The 25,855-nt window shown below is 40.4% G+C and overlaps 1 protein-coding gene across 19 annotated transcripts in view; it reads right to left on the bottom strand.

Annotated features, from left to right (window-relative positions):
- Nucleotides 1–25,855, bottom strand: part of CACNA1D (calcium voltage-gated channel subunit alpha1 D) — a 455,958-nt gene that overhangs the window by 232,271 nt on the left and 197,832 nt on the right. For 14 of the 19 annotated variants that reach the window (XM_053289171.1, XM_053289170.1, XM_053289177.1 and 11 more), the window contains 2 exons: nucleotides 24,325–24,521; nucleotides 11,505–11,608 (listed from right to left, as the gene is read on the bottom strand). In XM_053289171.1, coding sequence (XP_053145146.1) covers nucleotides 11,505–11,608; nucleotides 24,325–24,521 — 301 coding nt within the window. Of the gene's footprint in view, nucleotides 1–11,504; nucleotides 11,609–12,213; nucleotides 12,318–24,324; nucleotides 24,522–25,855 lie in introns of those variants that run through there. The other 5 variants (XM_053289186.1, XM_053289184.1, XM_053289174.1 and 2 more) reach the window with 2 other exon arrangements.

The raw sequence follows: 25,855 nt of genomic DNA on the forward strand, positions 1-25,855 counted from the left end.
GAGCGAAGGAGAGACGGAGAGTAAATGCTACAGCTACAAGGAAAGACCAAGGGTTTGTTTGTATTACCAACTGCTTTGGTACAAGCTGTGAGTGAGAGACAAGCTGCCTTTGCCATATTCAACTTAAAGGTCTGGACTTTAAAAAAGAAACTGTTTGGTTGCTAATGTACTTCCAAGTTTATTAACAACTTTGCATTCTTACAAGTGCATATAGGTGAACATGTAGTTTGGCCCTCCAGAAACCTGCGACTTCTCCCACACCTTCCCTAGTCCTTTCATCTAGTTTGGTTGCCTGCTATGTGAAACACCTGGGCACAGTTCATACATAAGATGACACTGGCGGCTTGCAAACCCGCAGTTTCAATTTGGAACTACAAACCGTGCCACAGATCTTCTTCAAACCGCAGCCAACCAAACTCCAGTTGCAGGAGAGGGTAGTCCCTCCCTGCTGAGGCCACCGAGGCCAATCCCAGCAAAATCCACTGCCAGACTGTGGGCTAAGCTTTAGCACTTCAGCAGAGTGGACACAATTGGCCACAATCTTGAAGGGGGTGTGCTGAACATGACCGTGCATTTTCTGAGTGCACCGTCCTGCCATGCCATGCCATGCCAATGCTTCTTCCAGTGGCACCGGTGGCTCCCAAAAAGCCCTGCACAAAATCGTGGTGGGGCCCAAGGGTTTGGGGGAGTATTTCTGGAAACGTTGAGAGGATATGCAGATGAGGAAGGGCAAAGGATACTGGGGGAGTGCAAAGGATGCTGGGGGGTTAAGTCCCACAGTAACCTGGATTTGTTTGAAAAAGGTAACCCTGGCAAACCAAAAATGCAATCTTGCTTACTGGCAGCTTGCTGCCGAGCAAGCTCACAATATCATGACAGGACCAGTCTACTGGGGAGACCACTGAAGCAGTCAGGGCACAGGTCTACCCACGGACTGCAAGCTCACAAGCTGAGCCAGCCAACCCACCAGTGCAAGGGGCCCCTGCTTGTAATGGGCCCTGAACTCTCCATGGTAAAAAAAAATAGAACAGATTCTCTGCAACCTCCCCAACTCCACCCTCTGTGAAGACTTTTATGCACCCAAAGGAGATCTAGACACTCCATTGCCATAGCCTGGCATCGTGCACTTAGGGGAGGGTGGAGGCACTGTTGTTTGCTTCTCAGGGAGCAAAGCACTTGGTGCCCATCCTATCATCCTGTCCTCTTTCCCTTCTGCTTGTCAGATGCGGGAAGCAATGGACAGAGTTAGAATAGGGCATGCCCACTGAAAGGATAGCAAGGTTGCAATGGGGTGTTGCGGCATCCCTGTTGCCGGGCAACTCCATAGCAGCACAGATAATAGGAGGGGCGGAGCTGGTTCTTTGAGAGGTGGCCAGCGAAAAGTTCACTGGCACAGAGAAGCCGAGTCCCTGGGCAGTTCTGTGCCACCACCTCTATGACTGGGGTTTGGAAATCTGCACAAAGCCGCGGTTATGGCACCATTTGGAGTCAGATGTAATACCTCGGCGGCCAAACCTCAGGTCTTGGTGGTGAACCTTTGTGCAAACAGAAGATTCAAACTGGAGTTTGTCAAGGTGAACCGGAGGTTGCTTATGCCGTTAAACTGCGGTTTCATGTGTTCAGACACATTTAACTCCAGTTTCATGTTACATATGAACCAGGCGCTGGTGTCATTTTTGCTACCAGAGGCAGAAGAGAAGGTTTGATGAAAGGATCAAGGGGGGAAATGGTGAGAGAATTTGTGACAACCTAGCTTTCTAAGGAATCTTCAGAACATAATATGAATCTCTGGGTTCACTGGTTTAGCTAGGGGAGGGGAAGCTTTTGTTCATTCCTCTTCCCACTGGCACAAGTGGCAGATTGGTTGTGTAGTCCACCCGTCCACAGCCCCACTGGTGGTGGCACCTCCCCCTAACCACTGTGCTGCTTCTGGAGGACCATGCCAAGCACCCTCTGGCGGTGGGAAGTGGGAAAGCCCTGAAAGGGAGCTCTGGGATTGTGCCCGGTGCAGAGGCAGGTGCAGGGGAAGTTTTTGGCAGGCCCCCAGACAGTGGCAGGGCAGCTGCCCCCCCAGTCACAGTTGTCCCCATGCACCTGATTTGGATTTCCTTTATATATTATAACAAGGGGAAAATAACTGTTTCAGTCTGCCCTATGTGAAGTAGAGTTTATTAAAGTTTAATAAACTTAGCTCATGATAAGAAAAGTTAAGTTTTACACCTTTTTTGTAAAGTATGCAAGGAAACATAAGGCTCTTTAGCTACATTCTAACCCTACTTTGCACCCAACCCACTTCACTGTTTTCTGTGTTACAGCATCTGAGTTATATTTATGACCTAACAAATTCTAAACAAATGAAACAAGTAGTGTGAGGCAGTGTGAGACTAGGAAATCCCTTTTTGTTTATTAAAGGGATATGTGCCTCTTTGAACAAATGGTTGACTGGGCACAGTTACAAGACTGCTTAAGATTTGGATGGGAAATAGTTGGTCACCCACGTCAAGACTTATTTAATAGCTTGTATCTTTTAAAGAGGAATAACATTCCTTTTATTTTTCATGTTTGCTTAGCCTATTCATGTGAAAAAGAGAGACACTTTTACCCTCTCATTCTGCATTTTTTTCTGTTAAGCTTTGACTCTGCTGAGAAAAGGAATACTGTCAAGACTTGTTCATTTTCCTTTGCCAGAAAATGGTGGCTGACAGTTCATTGCCATCTTCTATTTTGTACATCATTATTTAAATGCCTTTCCAATGAATTCTCCATGTGCTGTGTAGACAAGTGTTCTTAGGTATATGTGTGTGTGTGTATGTGTGTAAGCATCTATAATAACCAAACCAATATTAATTTATACTAAGCCTTGGATGCCCCCTGCAACAGCACATGATTGTTGTGTAAGAATACAAGAAGTGTCAGAACAATATATACTAAATGAATACAAATCTTACTCTAACTTGCACCACTTGCCTACAGAAGAATGCATATAGGGACAGATCATGTATCTTGCTGTCCTCAAGCAAGAGAGTAAATGTAACTTCTAGAGATTTATGAAAGTGTGTTTGAAAATATCTTATTTGTTCCCATGACTACCCAAAGAAATAGTAATGCCCTCAGCAGAATCTGCCTTCAAGAGAAAACATCCTCTACTGGTTAGTACTGTTCTTAAAGAACAGATTATCATGCCTCATTAAAAGCTGTTCCATTTGTAAATAAGAAATGATTCTTTTAAAACATCATAATTTCTTCTTTAATAATAAAAAATATTTTAATCAGATATTTTTGTGATTCAGCAAGTATTAAATTACAAACATGTTATTTAAATATTACTATTCAAATATTAAATTATTTAAATATTATTCCTGGGTAAAGAAACATTAATTCTTATTCTTTTTCTTCACCCATCTCCACTATCTAGAGGACTAGTTACATATCACTAAGACAAACACCCTCCAACTATTTATTTAATTACAAGGCCTCAGAATTGCCAGGTTGGATAACATCAAAGCTGTAACTAACATTCTCTCTACAACAGTAATTAACCAAATGTGTCTAGGATGTTCATTGCGAAGCACACAATGAGAGCTACCCCCTATTGCTTGTTCTCAGCATCTGGGAATCAGAGGCATACTATTTCTTAATATGGAAGCTGAATATTTGGCTATCTGTCTAATTCTAATAGCCATGAAAAGGCCTAGCCTTCATACATTTGCTTGTTCTCTGGGCAGGTTCAGACAACCCGCTGCACATAAGGTGGAGGGAACCTCTTATTTGCAACAGGTTGTCTGAATCCACCCTCTATCTAAGCAAGTGGCTGTAACTAAGTCTGTGTGGTAATTAATTCCATAAAACAATGAGTTTGGTGAAAACGTATTTCCTTTGTTTGTCCTGAACTTATGGTCAATCAGTCTCACTGGATTATCTCATGTCCAGTTATGGTGAAAGAAAGAAAAGAAAACTTTTGCTCTGTTCCATCTCTCTGCACCTGAGAGCTTGAACATTAAAACCTAAAGGTTGAAAACAGCTTCCAATTTAGATGTTTTTAATTAAGCCTTCTTTATAGTTTTGAAGTTGCACCCAATAGAAATTATTTCCTCGGAAAGACAAACACTCCTGTCAAATAATTAATTGTTTAACCACTTAACTATTTGGTTTTTAATCAATGATATCAATTCATTTCATTAACAAATTACATTAACGTTCACTCCTTGTGCTCAATAAGGGGCCCTTCTGAGACTATCAGCGCATCCCGAAGAAGCTTTCACTGCCCTTTACCAACTGTATCAAGTTGTTATGCTCAGCTGTTAGATTTTTGAGCTGGAATGTTTAGGTTTATATCCCACCATAGCTGTAGACTCACTGGGTGGCCTTAACAAAATCATTCTTTTGGCGCTGTAAACTTAAAAGACTCTCTTATATGGATATTTTGAAAGAGAATGAGAGATCATGACTTTACTGCGCACAGTTGTTTGGAATTTTATATAAGTTATATATAGAGAAAGTGTGCTGGTAATTAACTGTCTGCTTTAAAAGGCCAACAGTGTATGGTGATGCAAATTCTTTGCCATGTTCTCTGTTGAGGGGACTGTGCCTGGGACATACCCCTAGAAAGGTTTCTTAAAGTTCTCACTGGATGTATATGAAGCACAGAGCTGACTTGTCTTGTTTCTTAGCCTGACATTCTACAGGTTAACAGTTATTCTTCATACTTCAATCAATGAATCACATTGATTAATCAACGGAAGCTTGCAGCCATAAAAGAAAGTTTTATTGATCCAATCTAGCCTTAATGCAGCCTTAAACTGAAATCTCAAATGGTAATACCAGCAAGCATGCTGCAGAAGGAATTGCAAAAAGAATGTCTGTTGACTCTTTATTATTTTCATCTGAAATATGATGGGGGAAATGTCTTCAACAGAATTAAACTGTTCTTCCCAAACCACTTAGGTCTATGCATTAGGATTCAAGCAGTCATTAGGAACATTCAAGAAAAAATTAACAAGTTGTTAGTTCAGTCTTAAATATTAACTTGAATTAAATTAAAATTTACATAATTCCTTTTCAACTAGTTGAACATTAAGTTAAAAAGAAATTGAAGCTGTTCACACAAGCAGCCCTACGAGGCTTGGGAAGCCCTACCTGGGTAGGTTTGCTCGTGTGAAGTGTTGGGATCAAAGTAGAACCCAGCACTGCCTCCTCAGGTAGCCCGGGAATATAGCCTGACCTTTTACCCAGGTATCGGGGACATGTGAATGCTTGGGCTGCATGCCTAGAGTGTCCGACTCACAGGGCAATTTCTCAATGCAGTGTGCTCATCACACAGAGCATTGTGGGATAGCTGGAGGCTGGGACACATTTTCCTGGTCTCCAGAGCTCTGTGTGGCTCGTGGCGGCACCGGTAGTGTGGGTGTGTGAGCCCAGGGGCATAGCTAGGGGAGAGCGGACCCTTGTTCATCCCTCTCTCTGGCGGCCCCCCAGAATGAGGGAGATAATGAAGAAAATAGGGAGGGATGAAACTGGAGGGCCCTCAGGAGCTGGGGGCCCGTGTTCTTTGAACCCTTTTGCTCAATTATAGCTATGCCCCTGTGTGAGCCACGCAGCTAGGATTGATCCTGGATCGTCTGGGTGGAAGGTAGGTGCTCTCCTGCCTTCCCCTAACCTGCCCTCCCCAGCCCAGCAGAAGGTGAACAATCTTATTACCTCGTTTAAAAGTTCGTTCACGAGAAATGTGTGAAACACAGTGATTGCCTACTAGCATCATTTTTCATTTTCAGATGGAGTTAGTGGATTTCTTTTCCACAGCTCAGAAAAGCACACTAATTTACTTGGAACTCACTCTGCCTTAACCAAAATCACTCTAATTCTCACTGCCGAGTAGAAAGACACATTTTAAAGTGGTGAATCTCTTCTATTTATTATCATGGGGAGAGCAACTGGCCCTATCCAACCCCAGCACAGTTTTTCCTCCATGTCCGAAGCCGGTGTTACCTTGTGTTTCTTTTTAGACTGTGAGCCCCTTGGGGACAGGGGAGCATCTTATTTATTTTTCTTTGTAAACCACTGCAAAGCCTTCTGTTGAAAAGCCGTATATAAATGTTTGTAGCTGTAGAGAACAGCAAGCTAATGGGAGACTGTGCATGCACCACTGCACCAGCATGAAAAGAGGCTGGCTTGGTAGCTGGCTGAATACTTTGCCAGCTACCAATGGAGATGAAGCTGCTGGCCTGGCTGGGGAGAGCAGGCTGGGTGCCCCGCGGGGGAGGAAGATAGAAGTCTGTGTGTGTGAGCACACCTAACCAGGAGATGAAGTTACAGTTAAGAAGCAGGTACCTTGAGAATTCTGCACCTAGACAGCAGACTGAGCAGACATACAGCTCACCTGGTCATCAGCTTCACAGTGGGGATCTGCATTTATTTTCAAATTATCCAATTTTTATCAAAATACGCATATATAATCCCAATAAACATATGAAAATTTTATGCAAAGCAGAGAATTTTTGGAAACTTTTAGAGTAAAAAGCATCCTCTAGTTCCATTTTTTTGGTGATGATATCGACTTTTTTCATCATCAGGACCTGGCAACCCTAAATGGCTCCCATTCTTACTGGGATCAGTATCTCTGCTTGGTTGTTCCTGTTCTTTGCCTTGCATCCCAACAGCTGCCCTGTTTACTTCTGCAAGTGCACAGAAAATGCTAGCACAATCAAGGAACTTTGGGACTTGTAGTTCTTAAGAGACCATGTCTCATAGGAAAGCACAATAATATTTCTCTCTCTAACAAGAAGTCCTAGAACTGGAATCAAGAAATATTGTTCCATGAAGAATCCTAAAGAGCAACCACCAGGGAAAACTCTGGAAAAGCTAGATTTAATTTTTAAAAAATTTTTAACGTATTTGTTCAACAAAAGTTTTTAAAGTTTTGAAGAAAAAGTTAAAGTTTAAAGTCATTCATTTCTTTACTTTTGGACTGGCTAATTAACTAGTTAATTCTCATGACTGAATACATAGGGAAGTCTACTGTAAGAGCTTTTCATGTAATTGAGATTATTTTTCAACCTTAAATGTTCACTTAGAGAAAGATGTGCTTAGAACCATTGTATGAGGAGAAAGGAAATTCACGTCTGTTGACAAAATGAATTAAATGGATGATAGCCATTGAACCTTTGTGACCTTCAAATGCTTGGAACATATCCTCTGCTGTCAACAGATTCCTTAATTTAAAACATTTACTAAGGCTGGACATGCTCTCTCTTGGACCACTATCTTATTTAAAGTTTACCTGCTAATAATCATAAAAGTAATGACTTCAATGCAAGTTTAAAAAAAAAGAATTTAACAGTCTATTCCCACATACTCACCTTTAAAGAAGGCTAGATGTAAAACAAAAGGTCTCTCAAATTACATTTTATCTATATGTACATTTTAACAACACACCAGTCATGCAGTTCACAAAGAGAAAGGCAACACAGAAATACAGAGATCAAAACATTAAACACATTTCAACACACTAACATTACATCAAAACTACAAGAAATAATCATATGGAAACAACTTTAGCACAATTCCAGATTTTAGGAACTAAAATCCAGATAACTAAAACACAGCCATGTTTTTAAGTCACAGGGGTTGTTTTGATAGCTTTAAAAAATGCTTGCATTTCAAGACAGTTGTGTGCTTATATGCAAGCATATGTGTATGAAACTAAGATTAAACATAACAACAGCAAATCTCTCTCTCTCTTTCTATATCAGGTTGCACACCTGCCTACATGCATTTTACTGGGAAATCAATGGTGGGGTGGTGACTTGCAGAAAGAAGCGCATAACAAACTTCCTGGTTTGCAACCTTCTAAATAGTTTTCCCAATTAAAAAGATCAGGTTTTATTCACACATAAAAACTTTTGTAATATGGATATTTTTGCAATTAATACTGGCACAGAAGGAATATCTTACAATATGCCTGCATAATTTTCCTTAGATATGGAGATACAAAGTTGGAAGAAGAGGCTTCAGAATTCTTCAAGATTTTGAAGGAGAGGTTAGATTGATTACATCAGGGGCAATCATGCTTATTGCTATGGGCTCACAAAAACCCTTACTGTCGCTATGCCAGCAGAGTAATAGTATTATTTTTCTCATCAGGCTAAGACGCCCGCTATATATTTAGAAAACTGGTTTTCATGAAGCCCCTGTGCCTTCTTCATACAAAATTGTACTGGAAATGTAAGGCCATATTCTGCTTTTTGCCACACTGTGCTCAAATGATCATAGGGCTATTATGATGTGATGAGAGGAAGGAAATAATTGCTTTCTTTTCACTGGGCCCTTCTATGATATCTTTTTGCATACTAGTAAACAAATGAAATGCAGCATTTTGACTGGGATCCTACACTTTAAATATTTATTGTCTTTACTAAGCATTGTATTGTGTACTTGTAGCTCAGTAAAATGAAGTTCTGTTCATATAAAAAGGATGGGCTATTTTAATGATATCCCTTTCCTTCTGAAGTCCACTTTGGCTGGTTCAGATTAACATGGCCTCCAGCAGCTCCCTACATGCAATAACATTGGGGCCACGCTGTGAATGTGCCCACCTCAATGTCCCAAAAGGAAGGGCTGACACGTTCTCAGTAAGTCCTGTAATCACATGTGAGGGGCAATAGTCAGAATTGCCCCTCTATACGTGCTACAAAACCCAGGGTTTTGTTCTTTGAGTTAGAACAAGCCAGAACATCAAACCCGGATTCAAACCGGGTTCATATGTATCATGGACCTGTAGTTTTTTGTGAAAGCAAAAACAAGAGGGGGAGTGCATGAACCTGAGGTTATCTTAGGGTCATTATTTTTAGTGTTACCATTACATCTGAATTGCACCAATGAGTGAGGAAGTGAACATAGTGTATTGGATGAAATGCTGGACAATCTCTCAGCCTAACCTGCCACCCAGGGGTAATGTGAGTACCAAAGTATGCTGTTTTTTAGTTTCCTGAATGATACAAATTAAATAATTCCCACTGAATGCAGAGACACTGCTTATTTAAGCATATAGGATAGGACCCATTTTTTCTATAAAGCTAAGAGTGCAGATACTGGGATGTGGTAAAGATCAGCCCTTCACAACTTTAGTTCAGCAATCTTGGCAGAAGCCTGGGAAAGGTCTCTGCCCAAGTTCTCAAGGGGCACTGACAGTCAAGTTTAGCAGTGCTGGCCTAAGTGGACCATTGGGCTGATGCTGAATATGACTGCTAATTTTTAAAAAAAAATCAATTCTGCTTTAATTACTTTTGCGTGTAAACTTACAGTGCTTACAAATAAATCTCTGTATGTGTGCATGTGTAAAATAAAAAAGGATAGTTGTTAAGATCTTCTTAAAAACATTCTGCTGTAAGATTGCCATTCAAATATAAACCATTTACACACACAATAGGGGTACAGGTGACACCATTAAGTCTTGCTAGCCTTGATATATTTAGTGTATATTGCTATTTTTCAAATCAAGTTAGTTTGCCACTGACTTGCAAAACTCTTCATACCTTTTAGATGACTATACTATAGATCTTATCACAAAATATGTTATTGTCTCAATTTCTCTAATCATTCTTCTGTGCAACATATTTGTGTTCTAATTGTATGACACAACTACACAGCACAGATAAAATTCAGCTAATGAGGTAAGTAGATTCTTGAGAAATACTATCCAATTTTAACTGCATGAAACAACAACATTGCTGGTAATTGAAGAAGAGTACTATGAAATTCTGACTTCCTGACTTTTCTGCCACAGATAGTTCTACCAAGCCAAAGAAGAATGCATGGACCTTGGCTTGGGCTGGAACCACTCACAAGGCGGTGAGTGGTTCTGTGCAAAGAATGATGCACAGTCAGAATTTCCAGTCTTCAGCTCAAAGTTGCCATTGGCCATGACGCACTATAGCTGTGTCACCCTATTCTACTCCTACATCTCTATGTACATGCCCTATTTGCCTGGCAATGGCATTAGCAATTCGCACATTCTTTGCATTCTATTAATACCAGTTGCATCAATCAGGACTGAAGACACCAGGATGCAGGATTTGTGTATCACATATTTGCTTCACATACTTGTGCATCATATCCAAATGATGGGATGGCATATTTGGTCATTCTTATCCATAGTGGCTTGGGGACTTGAAGCTGTAACATTAAGGGCAGGGAGAAGGAACTTGCACTATGCTTCACATATACAAAACTACACCTCCTTCCACAATTATACAGATGCCATTCTGAAAGGGAATGTATCACAGTGCCATGCTCTTCATACAATATAGGGTGGAAAAGCTTCAAAACACTTTATTATAGCTTGCCAAGATTGCTCTTAAGGACTAGGATCCTAGCACATTCAAATAGAAGTAAACTCCATGAAATCAATGGGACCTGCTTATAATTTAATAAACTAGCACCTCGTACTGCAAGTATGATAGGCTTCCCCTTTGAAAATGATAGGGTGGATTCTGTTCACAACTGTTGTGCCTTTCATAGCCAACAATAACATCTGCCTAGATGTGCATTTGCATGGATTGAATTCAGTGGTACACGTGTAGCGCAGTCACTCACTACCGTAAGGGAATTGTGTCCCTGTAAAGCGAGACAGCTCTGAGCTCAGCCAACATCTTGACAAACAGAAGGTGTATGTGGGGTGAAGGTGGAGCAATTTCTGCTCATTCCCCTTGTCTCCATTGGTGCTCTTTGCTATCCAAGAATATATCCTTGAGGGCTGCATCGCCCCCAGGCACATATTTGTGGATGAAAGAGAATATAATGGGGAGGTGGGAAACAGCAAAAATCACTCTGCTCTTGCCTTGTGCATGTTCTGCTGCTCAATAAAACACTGACTGAGCTCGGAGCAGCCTCATTGCACAGGGATGCAGCTCCTGTACAACAACAAGTGGCTGCCCAACATGTGGGCCAGTGGCTTTAGAAAATGTGAGCTGTAGATAAGATATCTCCATCAATATATGGAGGCATCAAGTGCTTTACAAAACTGAACAATATCCAAAACAAGTTTATCAACTTAATACAAAATATAAAACACCTGCTAACAGACAGACCTTACTAGTAGTCACACAAAAGAGTTGTTTGTTTATATAATCTTTTCAATGCTGAAGCTAGGCTTTTACAAATGAACAACAACCTTTGCTTTGTACATGTAAGCATATATGCTTACACAGGTGTCGTTGATCTCTCATTGTGTGCAAAATGATGTTATTTAGCTACAGGAAGTCATTTTTTTAGGAAGTTAGTACTTCATTTAGTGACTCTTCAGGGATGGCAGTTGGTAGGCACTGTAAACACAGGGTGTCACAGACAGATACAAGCATGAGGTTCAGACATTCAAAAGAGCAAACACCGGTAAAATGACATACCAATCCAAGGCACATGCAGAAAAGCCATCACTGTGAAGCTTGAGCAAACGCATAGGCCATTTTACACACTGCGGTGGAATATACAAGGTTAATCTAACTGCTTACCCACTAAGTACACCAAGAACCAGGTTAAGTACGAAAAATGAGCCAAGAATGATAAGACTAACAAAATAGATCCATGGCCATTCACATCCTATTGCATCATTTACCTGTAAAATGTAAGGAAATAGGTTATGATTCAGCTATTCACTACACAGCAGAGTCCCTTTTGCAATTGACAGATCACATAGGTATTCGGTATATAGTAACATCCCTGCTCTTTAGTATCTCACAGGTCCAGCACTCATTTAAACTGCAGTACACCATGCTTATCAACATTGTAGTACTAGGAAAAGACAATTGCTACTTTGTGAAAGAAGAAATAATGTAATATCTCATTTTTAAAAATTAAAGACCTTTGAAAGTATCTGGCAATTTAGACCATTTTCTATGGTCTAATATGCTAATGACAAAAACAATTTTTAAAGTTTTGGGATTGTTATTTTTTGTATTGGTATTTAAGAGGCCAATTAATTAACTGCTTTTTAAAAAAATAAAATCATATTTAAATTATTTTTTTCTTTACATCTGCCCATTATTTTTCAGAAAATTTGCCTTGGCTACTGTAAGATGCATTTGCCTCTGGGATACTGACTACATTTAATCTTAAAAATCTTATTCCTTATTATTTTGATTTTATCTTTATAATATACCTATGTGTTCATGGCAACCAATGCAGGACTCTGCTTCTAGGACGAAAAAGGTGTATGCTTACCCGCTCAATACACCAAGAACAAGATTTAGTACGAAAAATGACCCAAAGATGACGAGACTGACAAAATACACCCATGGCAATTCAAATCCCATAGCATCATTCATCTGCAACAAAATAAGATGACCTTATAGAAACAGTTTACTTCATTTGGAACAGTGAACAGTTTGTGTGGGGAGCTACATGTACAAGTGAGACAAAAGCCCTATTCACACATTATGCTCAACATTCGTACATTTTGTGTACAATATACATGGATATAGAGCTGTAGGTAGCTACAGTTATTCACAGTTATGTTATGCTGAATGCAGGTACAACGGTACACTTCCCTACCATGCATCTGAGGGACATGTTCCCAGGTTCACTTTTAAAATGAAAGCAGGTACAGTCATTCATACAGACATCTGAATGCAGGTTCAACATAATGTCTGAATAGGGCTATTATATTCACTCCCTTTCATATTGACAGTTGGAGGGGAAAGAGTTAAATACCAGACACGCCTCATCTCCATGCCAAATGCATAACCTGAATTTGTAATAAAATATACAAAAGCATTAGAATTTAACATGAATTACTATGCTCTTATATATATAAAATTCTAAAGGTCAATTCAAAACACCACTTTAATATAGGGTTGGATCCAAAGATTCCCTTCCTCTGAAAGAAGGAATCCCCATTAAAAACATTACAATATGCAGAAAGTAGCTCTGAGTGATAGCAAAAGTGTTGTCTCCTTCTGAAGCTCTAGCAAGGCAGGAAAGTGAACATGTTATTTCTCAAGTCTCTAAAATGGTGAAGAGTTCTTAAGCAATTGTATTTAAAACTAACATTGCATCATTCTTTAGCCCAAACTGAGTTTAAACATCCTACTTAATAGTTCCGTCTTTTCCATCTTCTACACGTAAATTTCAGCATTAAACCCAAGAATTTAGCAACCAAAACCCAAGCAAAACGCACATAAAGATGGAGCAAATGCACTAAATGATGAGTAAAATCACCACAGGCCTTTCCAGACCTTTCAAGACTATCATTTTCTCATGCAATAAATGCATAATTGTTGCTCGTTTGATTCATATCCAGATGTTCTTTCCCCTAGATCATTTTTATTGAGAGGAAATTGTATTTTCTCAGCATTTAGCCTGCAATATTTTGATCCTTTAGCCAGCCTGAGCAGATACTGCTATTTGCAATACTGTATATCTGCAGTATATTGACAATGTTCAAGGGCACCTACTGCAGTGTGCTCCTACCATTATAACTGGTAAACTTCTCCTCTCTTTGCGAGCACAATTTTGTCAACATTTGAAAAGTTTAATCTTCCACTATTTATGGTAGCTATTCTGTGTCTGTTTCTTAGAATGTGCAGGAGCCTACTGCATTCCCATTAGAAGTCTTTAAGGCTGCCAGTACTGGAAAGCAACCACTCTTTCAAACTGAACAATCCTGTCTATATACAGCCTTTGCATTTGTTTAAAGCAATGTAATCTTTAAAAATATATTTACCTCTTCTAATATGTCTGTCAGACTTATGTAAAGCAGTAATCCACATCCTGACATTACAGGATTGCAAACGGAGGGGAGAAATTGCCATTCCTTTCTATTTACAGCCCCTCCTCTAGAGGAACATAATGCTCATAAGCATTTGCCATACTGTATTCCCCCTGCCCCCACTACCTGCTTATGTCTATAGGATGATCTTTTGTGTAACCTGTGAATAGGGTTTCAACAATTCATTTCCAGCTTTCTAAAGACTGCATAACAATTAATAAATTATGGAGTGTGATGGTGATGGATGAAATATCCTGTTATCTTAAAACAAGCTGACAACTAACTATTACAGCCTTTTCATTCTGAGATGACAGTTCTTAGTTTAGCTGAAGAACTGTAAGACTGGTTTGAATTATTCCAGCAATCTCAATTAGATATACAATTGGTAAAATAGATCCATTTTATCTTTCCTAGGTATGAGCTGCTTCATTTATAATACGGGCAAAAAGGACCTTCTAGCTGTTTGTTCGTATTTGCTGTAGCACTTACTTTAAGTGCATTGATATAATTAGGCAAAGGTGTCCTATGGGATTTTTACCTTATATCATAAGCTGCTTTCTTATGTTTTATTTTGTAATGTCAAGTAATTCAACAAAATTATTAAAAAATAAAAGTTCTTTTTTTTAAAGGAAGATCTTGTATTGAACGGCAATTATTACCTTACTCCAGTCAGAGGAAAAGAACATTTCTGACAACCTCAAAGTTCCCTGGAGAATTACATCAATATATATGTTACTAAATCACTGATTAAGTATCTCTCCACCTTAGCCTCTTTTAGAGGTGAAAAGAGTATGGGTAGGAATTATATCTGTCTGACTTTAGTTTCATAACGTTTTAATTAACATTAAGTTGGTGGTACTTTTATCAGCATCTAGAATATCCTTGGAAATCAAGGTTTTCTGAAATTGTCTCAACATCCAGTTGTTCCAGCAGGCTTTGAGGTCTGCACACTAGGTCAACTAACCCTGGAACACAGACTTCAAAGAGTGCTGGTTAGCTCCTCTTTCTTTAGAGGATGATAGCCCATTTCTGAAAATCTTGCTGATTTCAAAGGCTCTGCTCTGGAATGTCAGATGCTCTGACATCAAGCTGCTTCAAAAGGAAATGACTTTCAAATCTAACAGTTTATGAACAGCTTGTCAGTCAGAAAAACTGGCCTTTCTGATGCTCTCTGGGCTTAGAAAACAACCAGACTTTGTTGTTGTTTTCTCAAGCTCTTTCGACTACTCGGTGCTTAATACACTGAGGAAAGAACTAGATGTTACAAAAACGCATTACCCTGGTGCCAGGTTCATGTGCATGCTCGGGCTACAGGCAGCCCACACATACACAGAGCCAGGTGGCAAGAGCACCCAGCATGGTGCTCCTGGCATGGTGCATTGCGGGATGCCAGAGGACATCCTGAATCACAAGTGGCAAAGTGAACTGGGGAGGGTGATTATGTGCAGGGAAAGGCAGGAGCCTGCCTCCTCGCCAGCCCTCCCCACCTGCCAGCAATCACGGTTGTGTGTCTGTTTCTCCCCTCTTCCTGGTAACATATAATATAAAACTACATGTCGTATTATTTAAGTATTTGTTTTTAGATTATAGACCACCTTTTACCACTGGCCACAAGGTGGTGTGCAACATAAAAGATACAGTCATCTGAAAAAACAATAGGTAGCATTCATACTAGTTAGTCATTATTAAACACACTGAAATCTCTGGCTGCATTAGCATATAACGGGAAACCAGAGTTGAAGGAGCCAGGGTTTGACAAACTTGTACCTGCAAATGTGTGAAACCTCGGTCCCATCAAAAAGTGACCCAAGGTTTTCCTTGCCAAACTGCAATTTGAAACCTTGGGTTGTAGTGAGTTTTACTGCTCCTACCTTAGGTTTCCAGCCACCTGCTATACATCTGAATGCAGAACAGCAGGGTGCGCTGGCTGAACCCAGAGTTGAGGGAAGAAGCTCCTCCCTCTCTCTGGCTGCAATGGGGTGTTGGGGCTGTCTTTCATATAAGAAGGAAGTCCTCACAGCCAATTCCCCCTCCTCTCAGCAGTCTCCCTGACTGCAGTTCAACTCCTGTCTGTTTCGTCCAAACGCAGACAGGTAAGCGCAGACAGGGGGTTGCAAATGAAGCCAATGAATCAAATTAGTCATAGCTAACTTAAGTTCAAAAAAATTTCAATGAGACTTTATCATGACTGGATGCTTCCCAATAAAGACCCAATTTAAGACAATAAAAAATAAAACACTCCATCACAACAGAAAGTGGCAACAATTATCACACTGTACATTTTTCTATCCCTACTTCCATCAGACAACAATGTAAGGTTGGAGCAGGGAAGCCAAGGTGCAATGATGTTATATCACACATGGGCTGAGTCAGATATACTGTAACATCAAACTATGGTTTGCACTAAAGGTAGCTTAGGCTTTAAATCGTGATTCATGTTTCTGACAAACAGACAAATCACAACTTGTACAGTCTTCTCCTCCCCCACCCCTATCCATGAGTATCCCTGAATGCTGTCTCAAACAGTGGTCTGCAAGGGACATGGTTTGTTCTCCATGTTTTTTTTAATGTAATGCCAAACCACTTTTTGCCCCAATTGCGCTTTGCAAACCAGCTTCAAATTGTGGTTTCAGATCCTAGATGGTGGCCAGTCAAGCCACCATGACTTGATGGATGATGTTCATTCTGACATCAGAAGAAATCAAAGTTTGGCTTTCAAATCATGGTTTGCCTTTTTGCAGAGCTATCTCGTTGTATTATACATTACCAGAAAGAAGCAGAAAAGAAATATGGAGTGTTGACATCTCTTTGTTCCTTGGAACACCTAGTTCTGCCCTAATGTATACTGGCTGACATACTGACAGTTCTGCCCAATATATATACTGGCCGACATCCTGGCATATGCGTTGCGAGGGATTTCAGTAATGTGCCAGGACTCTTTGTTTAACTCCCCCTGTTCTCCAGTGTACAAGAGTCCATAGAATTCAAAGTGCTCCAGTGGTTTGCTCCAGAAGCACTCTATAAGAGTGAAAACACGTAACGGACCCTCAGGCAGCACTCCAAATGTGAAGGGCTGTTGTGCACCAGTGCAAGAGTACTGGGGGAGTTGCATGAGGGCTTGATGCCTTAATCCTTTGAAGTGTATGCATCTTTAGAATGTCAGCTGCTGTATTTCACATCTAGAGAACGAGGAGTCTGTGGAAAATTACAGTTCTATTGAATGAAAACAGACACCCTTACTGAATGGACAAACCTTGATGAGCTCATCATAAACTAACAAATGGGCTTCAAACAGATATCTTGAAGCCAGCTTAATTTTCTATCCTGAAGAGCCACATTGATTTTTATACTCCTAAAATAATAGCCCAGTATTGTAATGACATCTCCTCTGCTTAAATGTTATTTTAATTTCCAAACATCCTTTGTGATAGATTTGTTTTTAAGTATGCCATAAAGCCACCATGACAGACTATAACAGACCACACTCAGATCAAGCTACCCAGTTACCTATTGAACTCTGGGAGTCTACTATTTACTGCAATCAGCAAGCCATTGATTAAACTACATCAAGTGCTTTCAACATGAGGCACAGGCCTTGCTCAGAGTGCAAACAGCTGCAAGAGTGAGCAAGAACTCATCCCCAATTCAGTCCTAACCTTTGTGCATGTCTTGATTGGTATTAAAGCAACAACATGCAAATAATAGTATATGGCAGCACTTTTGTCCTGTGCTCCTAGATGTAACATCTTTCAGTATTTCTGCCTTCTCTTTCTAGATTTCGATAATATTCACTTTCTTGAATGCTTACTAAAGGCCTGATTGGTTTTAAAAGAAATAACTGGAAATGTTCATTATCCTAGGCTCAGTAATAAACCTAAAGCTCTTAGTTTCCACACAATCGCTCATTTTATGGTTGCTTAAAATGTCTAAAGCACAGTGGCTGACACCCAGACTAAGCTACTCAGGAGCAGGGGTGTAGCTACAAAAGAACCCGGGCCCCTGAGCTCCTGAGGGTCCCCTAGCTCCATCCCTCCCTATTTTCTTCATTATCTCTCTCACTCCGAGGGGCTGCCGGGGAGAGGGGTGAACATGGGCTCCCTCGCCCCTAGCTATGGCCCTTCTCAGGAGTTACTCTAAAGGGCTACTCAGTTTCAAGAGGACTACTCAGGAGTAATTAAGTCTGGATGTCAGCCACTGAGGATAATTTTAGTAAGGAGGTAATTGAGAGGAACATGCATCTCTTGCCCATCAAGTAATCATTAAGGCAGTTCACACAATCAGAAATGGGGTAGGACAAGAATCCTACCCAAGTTCGAGAGCTGTGTGCTACTGTTTCTGATCATCTTTGTGTAAAAAAATCACAGCGCCAGCAGTGATTGTCTGCTTAGTGGCAGCTGGGTAAGAGGGCATTTCTCCCTACTATATCTGGGTACAGCTGCTAGGTAGAACAGAGTGCTCCTACCCAGCTGCAACTTAGCAATCACAGCTGCCACTTCCTACCTTGCTTTTTACTCATGCACGATCAGAAAACAGGGGCACACACAGCTCCCAAACTTGGGTGGGACACTTGTCCTCTATTTCTGATTGTGTGAACTGCCTTAGTGTATGACAGTTTGGAATGCAACTGGGTCTTCTGCCATGGGTTTTATAGTCACCAAACTTAGTTTTTTCAGGTCTTTCAAAAGTGCATTGGGGACAGAATGCTTAACCCTTTCAACTCAAGTTCACAAGCAGCATCCAGTCACATGCTGTTTGTACAAAGCCCTCCTGGAGTGGGAAAACCAGAGCATCTGAAACCAACCAAAGTTGAGGCTTTTTGAGGCACTGCATATTTGTGAAGCTGTACAGTGATTCTGACAGAGAACAGTTCCATGCCTTTCCAACACTCTATCTGTTAGGAGTCTCATAAACCTAAGATACAAAGAATCATGTCAGAAGAAATTACTTTCGTTTCCGTGGGAATAGATAGCTCCTTGTAAAGCAGTTTAAAATCCTTTCTCCCCAGGTGGGCTCAGCATGCTGCACTGTTCACTTGAAACTCTGACATTTAATCATCATACCTCAGTGCTCTCTTCTAAGCCCTAGATTTCTTAATATTTATACTTTCCTTCTGGAAAGTATTTAGACTTTCCTTCCTTCTTTCCTTCTGCACCTGCATATCTAAATGTTACTATAAAATTCATAGTGCACTCTCATTCACTCTTTCTGCTTCTGTAATGTTTAATTAGATGGTTGAATGTGTCTTTCTTTTTTAAGATTTCAGATGGGCGACTAAAAATATCTCTTTAAATTAACAGAGGTCAAAGCCGCTCATGAAGTCAATGGAAGGAGGCTCTCTCATTGCATCCATTCATTTCAATGGGGCTTGGGTAGGAGAACCTTGCAGTGCATTATGTCTAAGGTCAACACCTCTTATAAGTTCTTATCAACATGGAACCGGATAGATTTCATTGGCTTGAACTTAACTTCCTAAATTTCCCTAACCCAAATTAATTTTAAATCCCCCAAAATTGGGCTCAACATGTTTTGTGTTTGCCCCTCAACCCACACCTCATTTTTATACTAAATGGAAGATGATAAAGTATATCCATATACCCACATATACCAGGCAGGATCCAGACTAAGTTAATCATGACTAAGCACCATTTAAATCAATGAGACAAGCCCCAGTAAAATTCAATGGAATTGAGTCGTGAGTCACATTGTGGACAGGATCCAGGCTATATGTAATTGTGTTTCTTGGGCTGAGTAGGGGGGGAAAGCAGAAGAAAGGAACCATAGCATAAATTTCTGTGAGTGTTCTTATGTTTCCTCCACCATATCAGTAAATATGCTGATTCACTTGGTTTCTCTCATTATCTCTTTGGACAGTCCTGAGAGGAAAGGGGTACACGCTGCCCAAGAGCAATGCCATGTGCCATGGAAGGGGAAGCAACAAAAATGTTGCTTCTTACTCTAATTTATATAAGCCGTCTTGGGGAAACTTGTGGATCAAAAAGTGGGATAGATATCCAATTAATAAATATTCAGTGGTTGACATCCTGACTGATGAAGCTTGCAGGTAACGAGGGGCTGTAGAGCATTACTGTGGCTTGGACACAACTTCCTCAGTCCCGCTACACACATACTGTTCCACAACCAGGCAAAACATCCTTGTTCGGCACATGCTGCAGAAGCACTCTGGAAGGGGAAACACATCACTGACCCTCAGCAATGTGTTTCCGCTCTTCCACAGCACTTCTGGAGTGCGGGTAGAGAAGGGGCATTTCACCCTCTTATGCAATAGTGTGTGTGTAGGGGGACTGGAGGAGCTGCACGCAATCACAAGTTGCTTCCCCACAGGTCCTCATTACCCATACACTTTATTAGTCAAGATGTCAGCCAACAGTTTACTTCAGATCTGTAAAACTGAGCAAAAGTTAACCCTTTGAGTTAACCCCTGCTAACTGAACAGAGGCACCTTTTTAAAGTGGTGATTCTCTTTATTGAGCAGGGGGAGAGCAACTGGCCCTATCCAGCGCCAGCACAGCATCCCTCCAGTGGCTGTTGCTGGTATCTGTCTGACGTTTCTTGTGAGCCCTTTGGGGACAGAGATACATCTTTCTTTATTTGTTATTTCTCTTTGTAAACCACTTTCAGAACTTTTGTTGAAAAGCGGTATATACTATCCATTGTTGTTGTTGTTGTTACATTTTATATCCTGCTCTTCCTCCAAGGAGCCCAGAGAGATGTACTACATACTTAAATTTCTCCTCACAACAACCCTGTGAAGTAGGTTAGGCTGAGAGAGAAGTGACTGGCCCAGAGTCACCCAGCAAGTCTCATGGCTGAATGGGGATTTGAACTCGGGTCTCCCCGGTCCTAGTCCAGCACTCTAACCACTACACCACACTGGCTCTTCTTCTTCTTCTTCTTCTTCTTGTTAATATTTCCGTTATTCTAATTTTGTTTCTCCCATTTGAAATCCAGATTACTATCAGCTCTATCCCCTCCCACATATTTCTGTGTTACACGTTCTATCTGAGAAAAGAGTCATACTTTCTATAGTTTCTTTTGAGTTCTATGAAACAAAGTAATCAGCCTGCAATCTGGACATATAGAAGGGGCAAAGCCTACCACTCCTCACAGACTCTGGGGCCTTAGCAGCAGGAAGCAAGTTTAGCCCCTACACCTTTTTTGCTCATGTGAGTAGATGGCTGCCTGTTCACTGTTATGACAAACAGAAAGGTGCACTACTTGGGGACAATGTGGCGGTGGGGTGGGGAAACCTGCAAAGCAACCCTAACAGTGGATCGCCTGGCTTCTACTAACAATGGAAGCCAGGCCACCCCTCCCATATGGGGCTGGGAGGGTTGCAATGCCGCCTTTGAGCACACTGTAATATCCTGTGCCTCCTGTTCTCAAGGTTCTCTATCAGATAAAAGCTCTCTTTCCACATGCAAATAGTCTGCCTGTAATAATGGCAGGTATTTCACTAGCAGTTAACTAAATAAAGGTAAAAGGAAAGGTTGTGCCATCGAGTCAGTGTCTACTCCTGGTGACCACAGGGCCATGTGGTTTTCTTGGTAGAATGCAGGAGGGGTTTACTACTGCCTCCTCCTGTGCAGGATGAGATGATGCCTTTCAGCACCTTCCTATATATTGCTGCTGCCTGATATTGAAGTTTCCCATATCTTGGGAAACACACCAGTGGGGATTCAAACCAACAGCCTCCTGCTCTCTAAGCAGGTTACTTCCCTGCTGTGCCATTTAGGTGGATGGGTTAACTAAATGGCAGTGGTAAAAGAATAGCATTGATGCCAATTGTTTTTGTTGCTGAATGTGTAAACAGAAAGAGTAGTTATTTTCTGTTTCCATGGGTGGCAGAAACTACTTTAGGAGTTAATGCCGATGGGGAATAATGTCATTACTAATTAAATCCCTGTTGGTTGCATAAACACTTAACTTCAGTGCTGTTCTTCTATGATCTTCAGTAGAAAAAAAATTTCTGATACCAAAAGCTATTCTCCATTTATCATACCAGTTTCTACCTTTAATGACAGTTGCTAACATTCTCATACTTGGATACACACACACTATAGGGTACAGATATAATAAAAATACAGTTCTGCCTATGAAGGCAGTAGTATCCCATCCAAGTATTTGATATTCTCCTAAACTCATTCCAATTAATGTTGTTAAAATACAACATTACAGGACAATCAATATTTTTCTTCAGAATGAATCACTTAATACTATTTTTGTCATGTCATTTGCCAGCAGCCTGAATCCCATTTAAAGGTAAATTGTGCTGTCAAGTCAATTTCAACTCCTGGCACCCACAGAGCCCTGTGGTTGTCTTTGGTAGAATACAGGAGGGGTTTACCATTGCCTCCTCCCACGCAGTATGAGATGATGCCTTTCAGCATCCTCCTATATCACTGCTGCCCGATATAGTACCATCAGGGATTCGAACCGGCAACCTTCTGCTCGTTAGTCAAGCATACTCACTAGAAAATATTGCACAAATTACCACAAACAATCCTTTGATATTGGGTTGAGTATATAAAGGAATGGAAAAAATCATCATAATTCCTTGAATTAGTATTGTGTATAACTGCCATAGATGTCTTATTACCTGCTCATAGAAATGTAATTACTCTAAGACTAAGGCACACTAACCAAATGGAGTTGGTAGCACCTCCATATTTTTCTCCATATTTTTGATAGGGTATTAAGGTTCAAAACTCTTCAAGGAATCACTTGGTTCTGATGCACTGATCTTACACGTCTACTTACAAAGAAGTCCCAGCATTTTCAATGGGACCGCCAGGTTAGTATGCTTAGGATGGAACGCATGTAAATTAATAAGAGCAACTGGTAGCACCATGTAGACTACTGTCATGATGTTTTAATATACAGGTGAAACTCGGAAAATTAGAATATCGTGCAAAAGTCCATTAATTTCAGTAATGCAAATTAAAAGGTGAAACTGATATATGAGACAGATGCATTACATGCAAAGCGAGATAAGTCAAGCCTTAATTTGTTATAATTGTGATGATCATGGCGTACAGCTCATGAAAACCCCAAATCCACAATCCCAGAAAATTAGAATATTACATGGAACCAAGAAGACAAGGATTGAAGAATAGAACAATATCGGACCTCTGAAAAGTACAAGCATGCATATGTATTCAGTACTTGGTTTGGGCCCCTTTTGCAGCAATTACTGCCTCAATGCGGCGTGGCATGGATGCTATCAGCCTGTGGCACTGATGAGGTATTATGGGAGACCAGGATGCTTCATTAGCGGCCTTCAGCAATTCTGCATTGTTTGGTCTCATGTCTCTCATCCTTCTCTTGGCAATGCCCCATAGATTCTCTATGGGGTCAGGTCAGGCGAGTTTGCTGGCCAATCAAGCACAGTACACTGTATACTTTTCAGAGGTCCGATATTGTTCTATTCTTCAATCCTTGTCTTCTTGGTTCCATGTAATATTCTAATTTTCTGAGATTGTGGATTTGGGGTTTTCATGAGCTGTACGCCATGATCATCACAATTATAACAAATTAAGGCTTGACTTATCTCACTTTGCATGTAATGCGTCTGTCTCATATATCAGTTTCACCTTTTAATTTGCATTACTGAAATTAATGGACTTTTGCACGATATTCTAATTTTCCGAGTTTCACCTGTACATTTGAGCATGAGCTTCCGTGAGCAACAGTCCACTCCATCAGATGCAAAGCAGGAACTGGGTGAAACACAGAAGAAAGCACCTTTCTATTGTCATACAACCAGTTCTCGCTTTGCATCTGATGAAGTAGACTGTTCAAATATATTATTAAAACACCTTGACAGTTAGCCTACATAATGCTATAACTCTCCGTTACTGTTTTTACTACAACAGAATAACACAGCTTTCTTGAATAATAATGATTCGTGTTAGTATACTTAGTATGAAAACATATGTGAAGATAGAAAAACATAGAGCAGTTAGTATAAAAAGCCTGAAGGCTTAACAGATTAACTAGCACTCCTTAAAACACTTGAAATCTTCTCAGAACTGGGCACTACATCAATAGCAGTGACCTTTTCACTGCTAGTTCTAGGAACCTGGGAGATAATTCATTGCTTTTTAATAAGGAATTTGACAGGAAACAAGTCCATTGCGACTTTTGATTCATATTTCACATGCTTCCTGTTTGCCAAATGATTTGCAATCTTCAAGGACACACATTCATTTGAGAGTATGGGGATATCTAATTGTAAATAAATAAAATAATTGCAAAAACTCTAAATATGAGCTTTAAAAATATTGATAAAATGTACACAAGACTCAGTTCGCCTATGTGGAATTTAGTTTAAAACAGTGAACATGTTCAATATATTTTAATCTGAGCAATCCAATAAATCTTCCAATCAAATCCTGTGACTGGAAGAAGAATGGAGCTATGTTTCTTCACTGAGCTGGCTCACAAAGATTCGTCACTGGTAGAGTTCTTGAAGACTTGAATGTTTTCCTTTACATGTGTAAGCTTGTTTCCAAATAAACAAAGATTAAGTGTAATTGGCTACTTACCCAATATAGCACATCAGTCCATCCTTCCATGGTTATACACTGGAATACAGTTAACATTGCATAGCCAAAATTATCAAAGTTGGTTATGCCTCCATTTGGTCCAACCCAGCCACCCTTACATTCAGTGCCATTCATGGGACACTGACGTCCACTCCCTGAGAATGCACAAGGTGCAGCATCTTCTTCAGCTAATATATCTGAAAAATGATCAAACACATTTCAGAATGAAGAGTACTCAACACGAGGCTTGGAGGAAAAAAAATTCAGTGAACACAACAATCTAGAAATGTGATATATCTTTCTTGTTTATTTTTCGGTACTACATTATACACACAAAAGAGGTCCTGGATAAACCTGAGGTCTGTTTTACATCTGTACTTGATCTGGAAAGACACTGAGATAGGCAGTTTCCGGTACTTGCAAGCTGTCTTGGTCTTTCATGGGCCTTTTGAGTGCCCACAGTCAGCGAGGAAAACACTTACATGAGCCAGACTGCACATTGATACAGCCACAGTGATTTCTATTACTGTGGCAGCTGAAGAAAATGTGGAAATTACTGCTAATTGTAACTAGGTTAAACATTTCCCCAAATATTAGGTTGAATCCTGACAGGTATATTCAGTGATCTGCAGGGAGAATTCACAGTTTCTCCTACATACGTGGTTTCTCCCACATATGTGGTGCCACAATCATACGGGGAAACTCTAGTATGAAATTGTTCTGAAAAATTAATAATATTGCATAAACAACAATTAGGCATTGTACCTAATATAAAGAATACTAGAACGATAACCCTGCTCATAGGTTTACAGTCTTGCAAAATCTGTAAACTGCTCACATTTCTCAGCATCAAACCCAATATGCGAAAGAGTGTTCAATGTATACACACTATAATCTCTTAATCTTATATTTACCACACAAATGCACTTCTTCATGCTCAAATGGACTTGTAGAAATGCTAACTTCCTGGCCAACATCCTGCCTAATGGTCTGCATATGCTTCTAACAAAAGCACCCACATGGCAGTAGACACCCAACTTCCAAAGCATGGGTGCTCTTGCACAAGAACAAGATGATTTTTGCCACTCGGTGCTACGGAAGTGCTCTTTGACAATGGAAACTTGTCTCTGAGGGTTGTTCAGGATCAAAGAGCACTTAAAGTGCAAAGGGAACATTGTCATGCTCTTACACAATAGTGCCCACACTTCAGAAGTGGACAGGCAGTGCTGCCTGCATGCTTTTCTTAGAAGCAATGGGCAGACCATTAGTCAAGATGTCAGTCTCTGTAATGGGACCTATCCTGATATATTTGTTTAAATGTAAGTGTGCTGTCAAGTCGATTTTTACTCCTGGCACCCACAGAGCCCTGTGGTTTTATTTGGTAGAATACAGGAGGGGTTTACCATTGCCTCCTCCCATGCAGTATGAGATAATGCCTTTCAGCATTTCCCTGCTGCCCGATATAGTACCAGCGGGGATTCAAACCAGCAGCCTTCTGCTTGTTAGTCAAGCATTTCCCTGCTGTGCTACT

The sequence above is a fragment of the Hemicordylus capensis genome, chromosome 2, assembly GCF_027244095.1.
Source record: "Hemicordylus capensis ecotype Gifberg chromosome 2, rHemCap1.1.pri, whole genome shotgun sequence".
NCBI lineage: Eukaryota > Metazoa > Chordata > Lepidosauria > Squamata > Cordylidae > Hemicordylus > Hemicordylus capensis.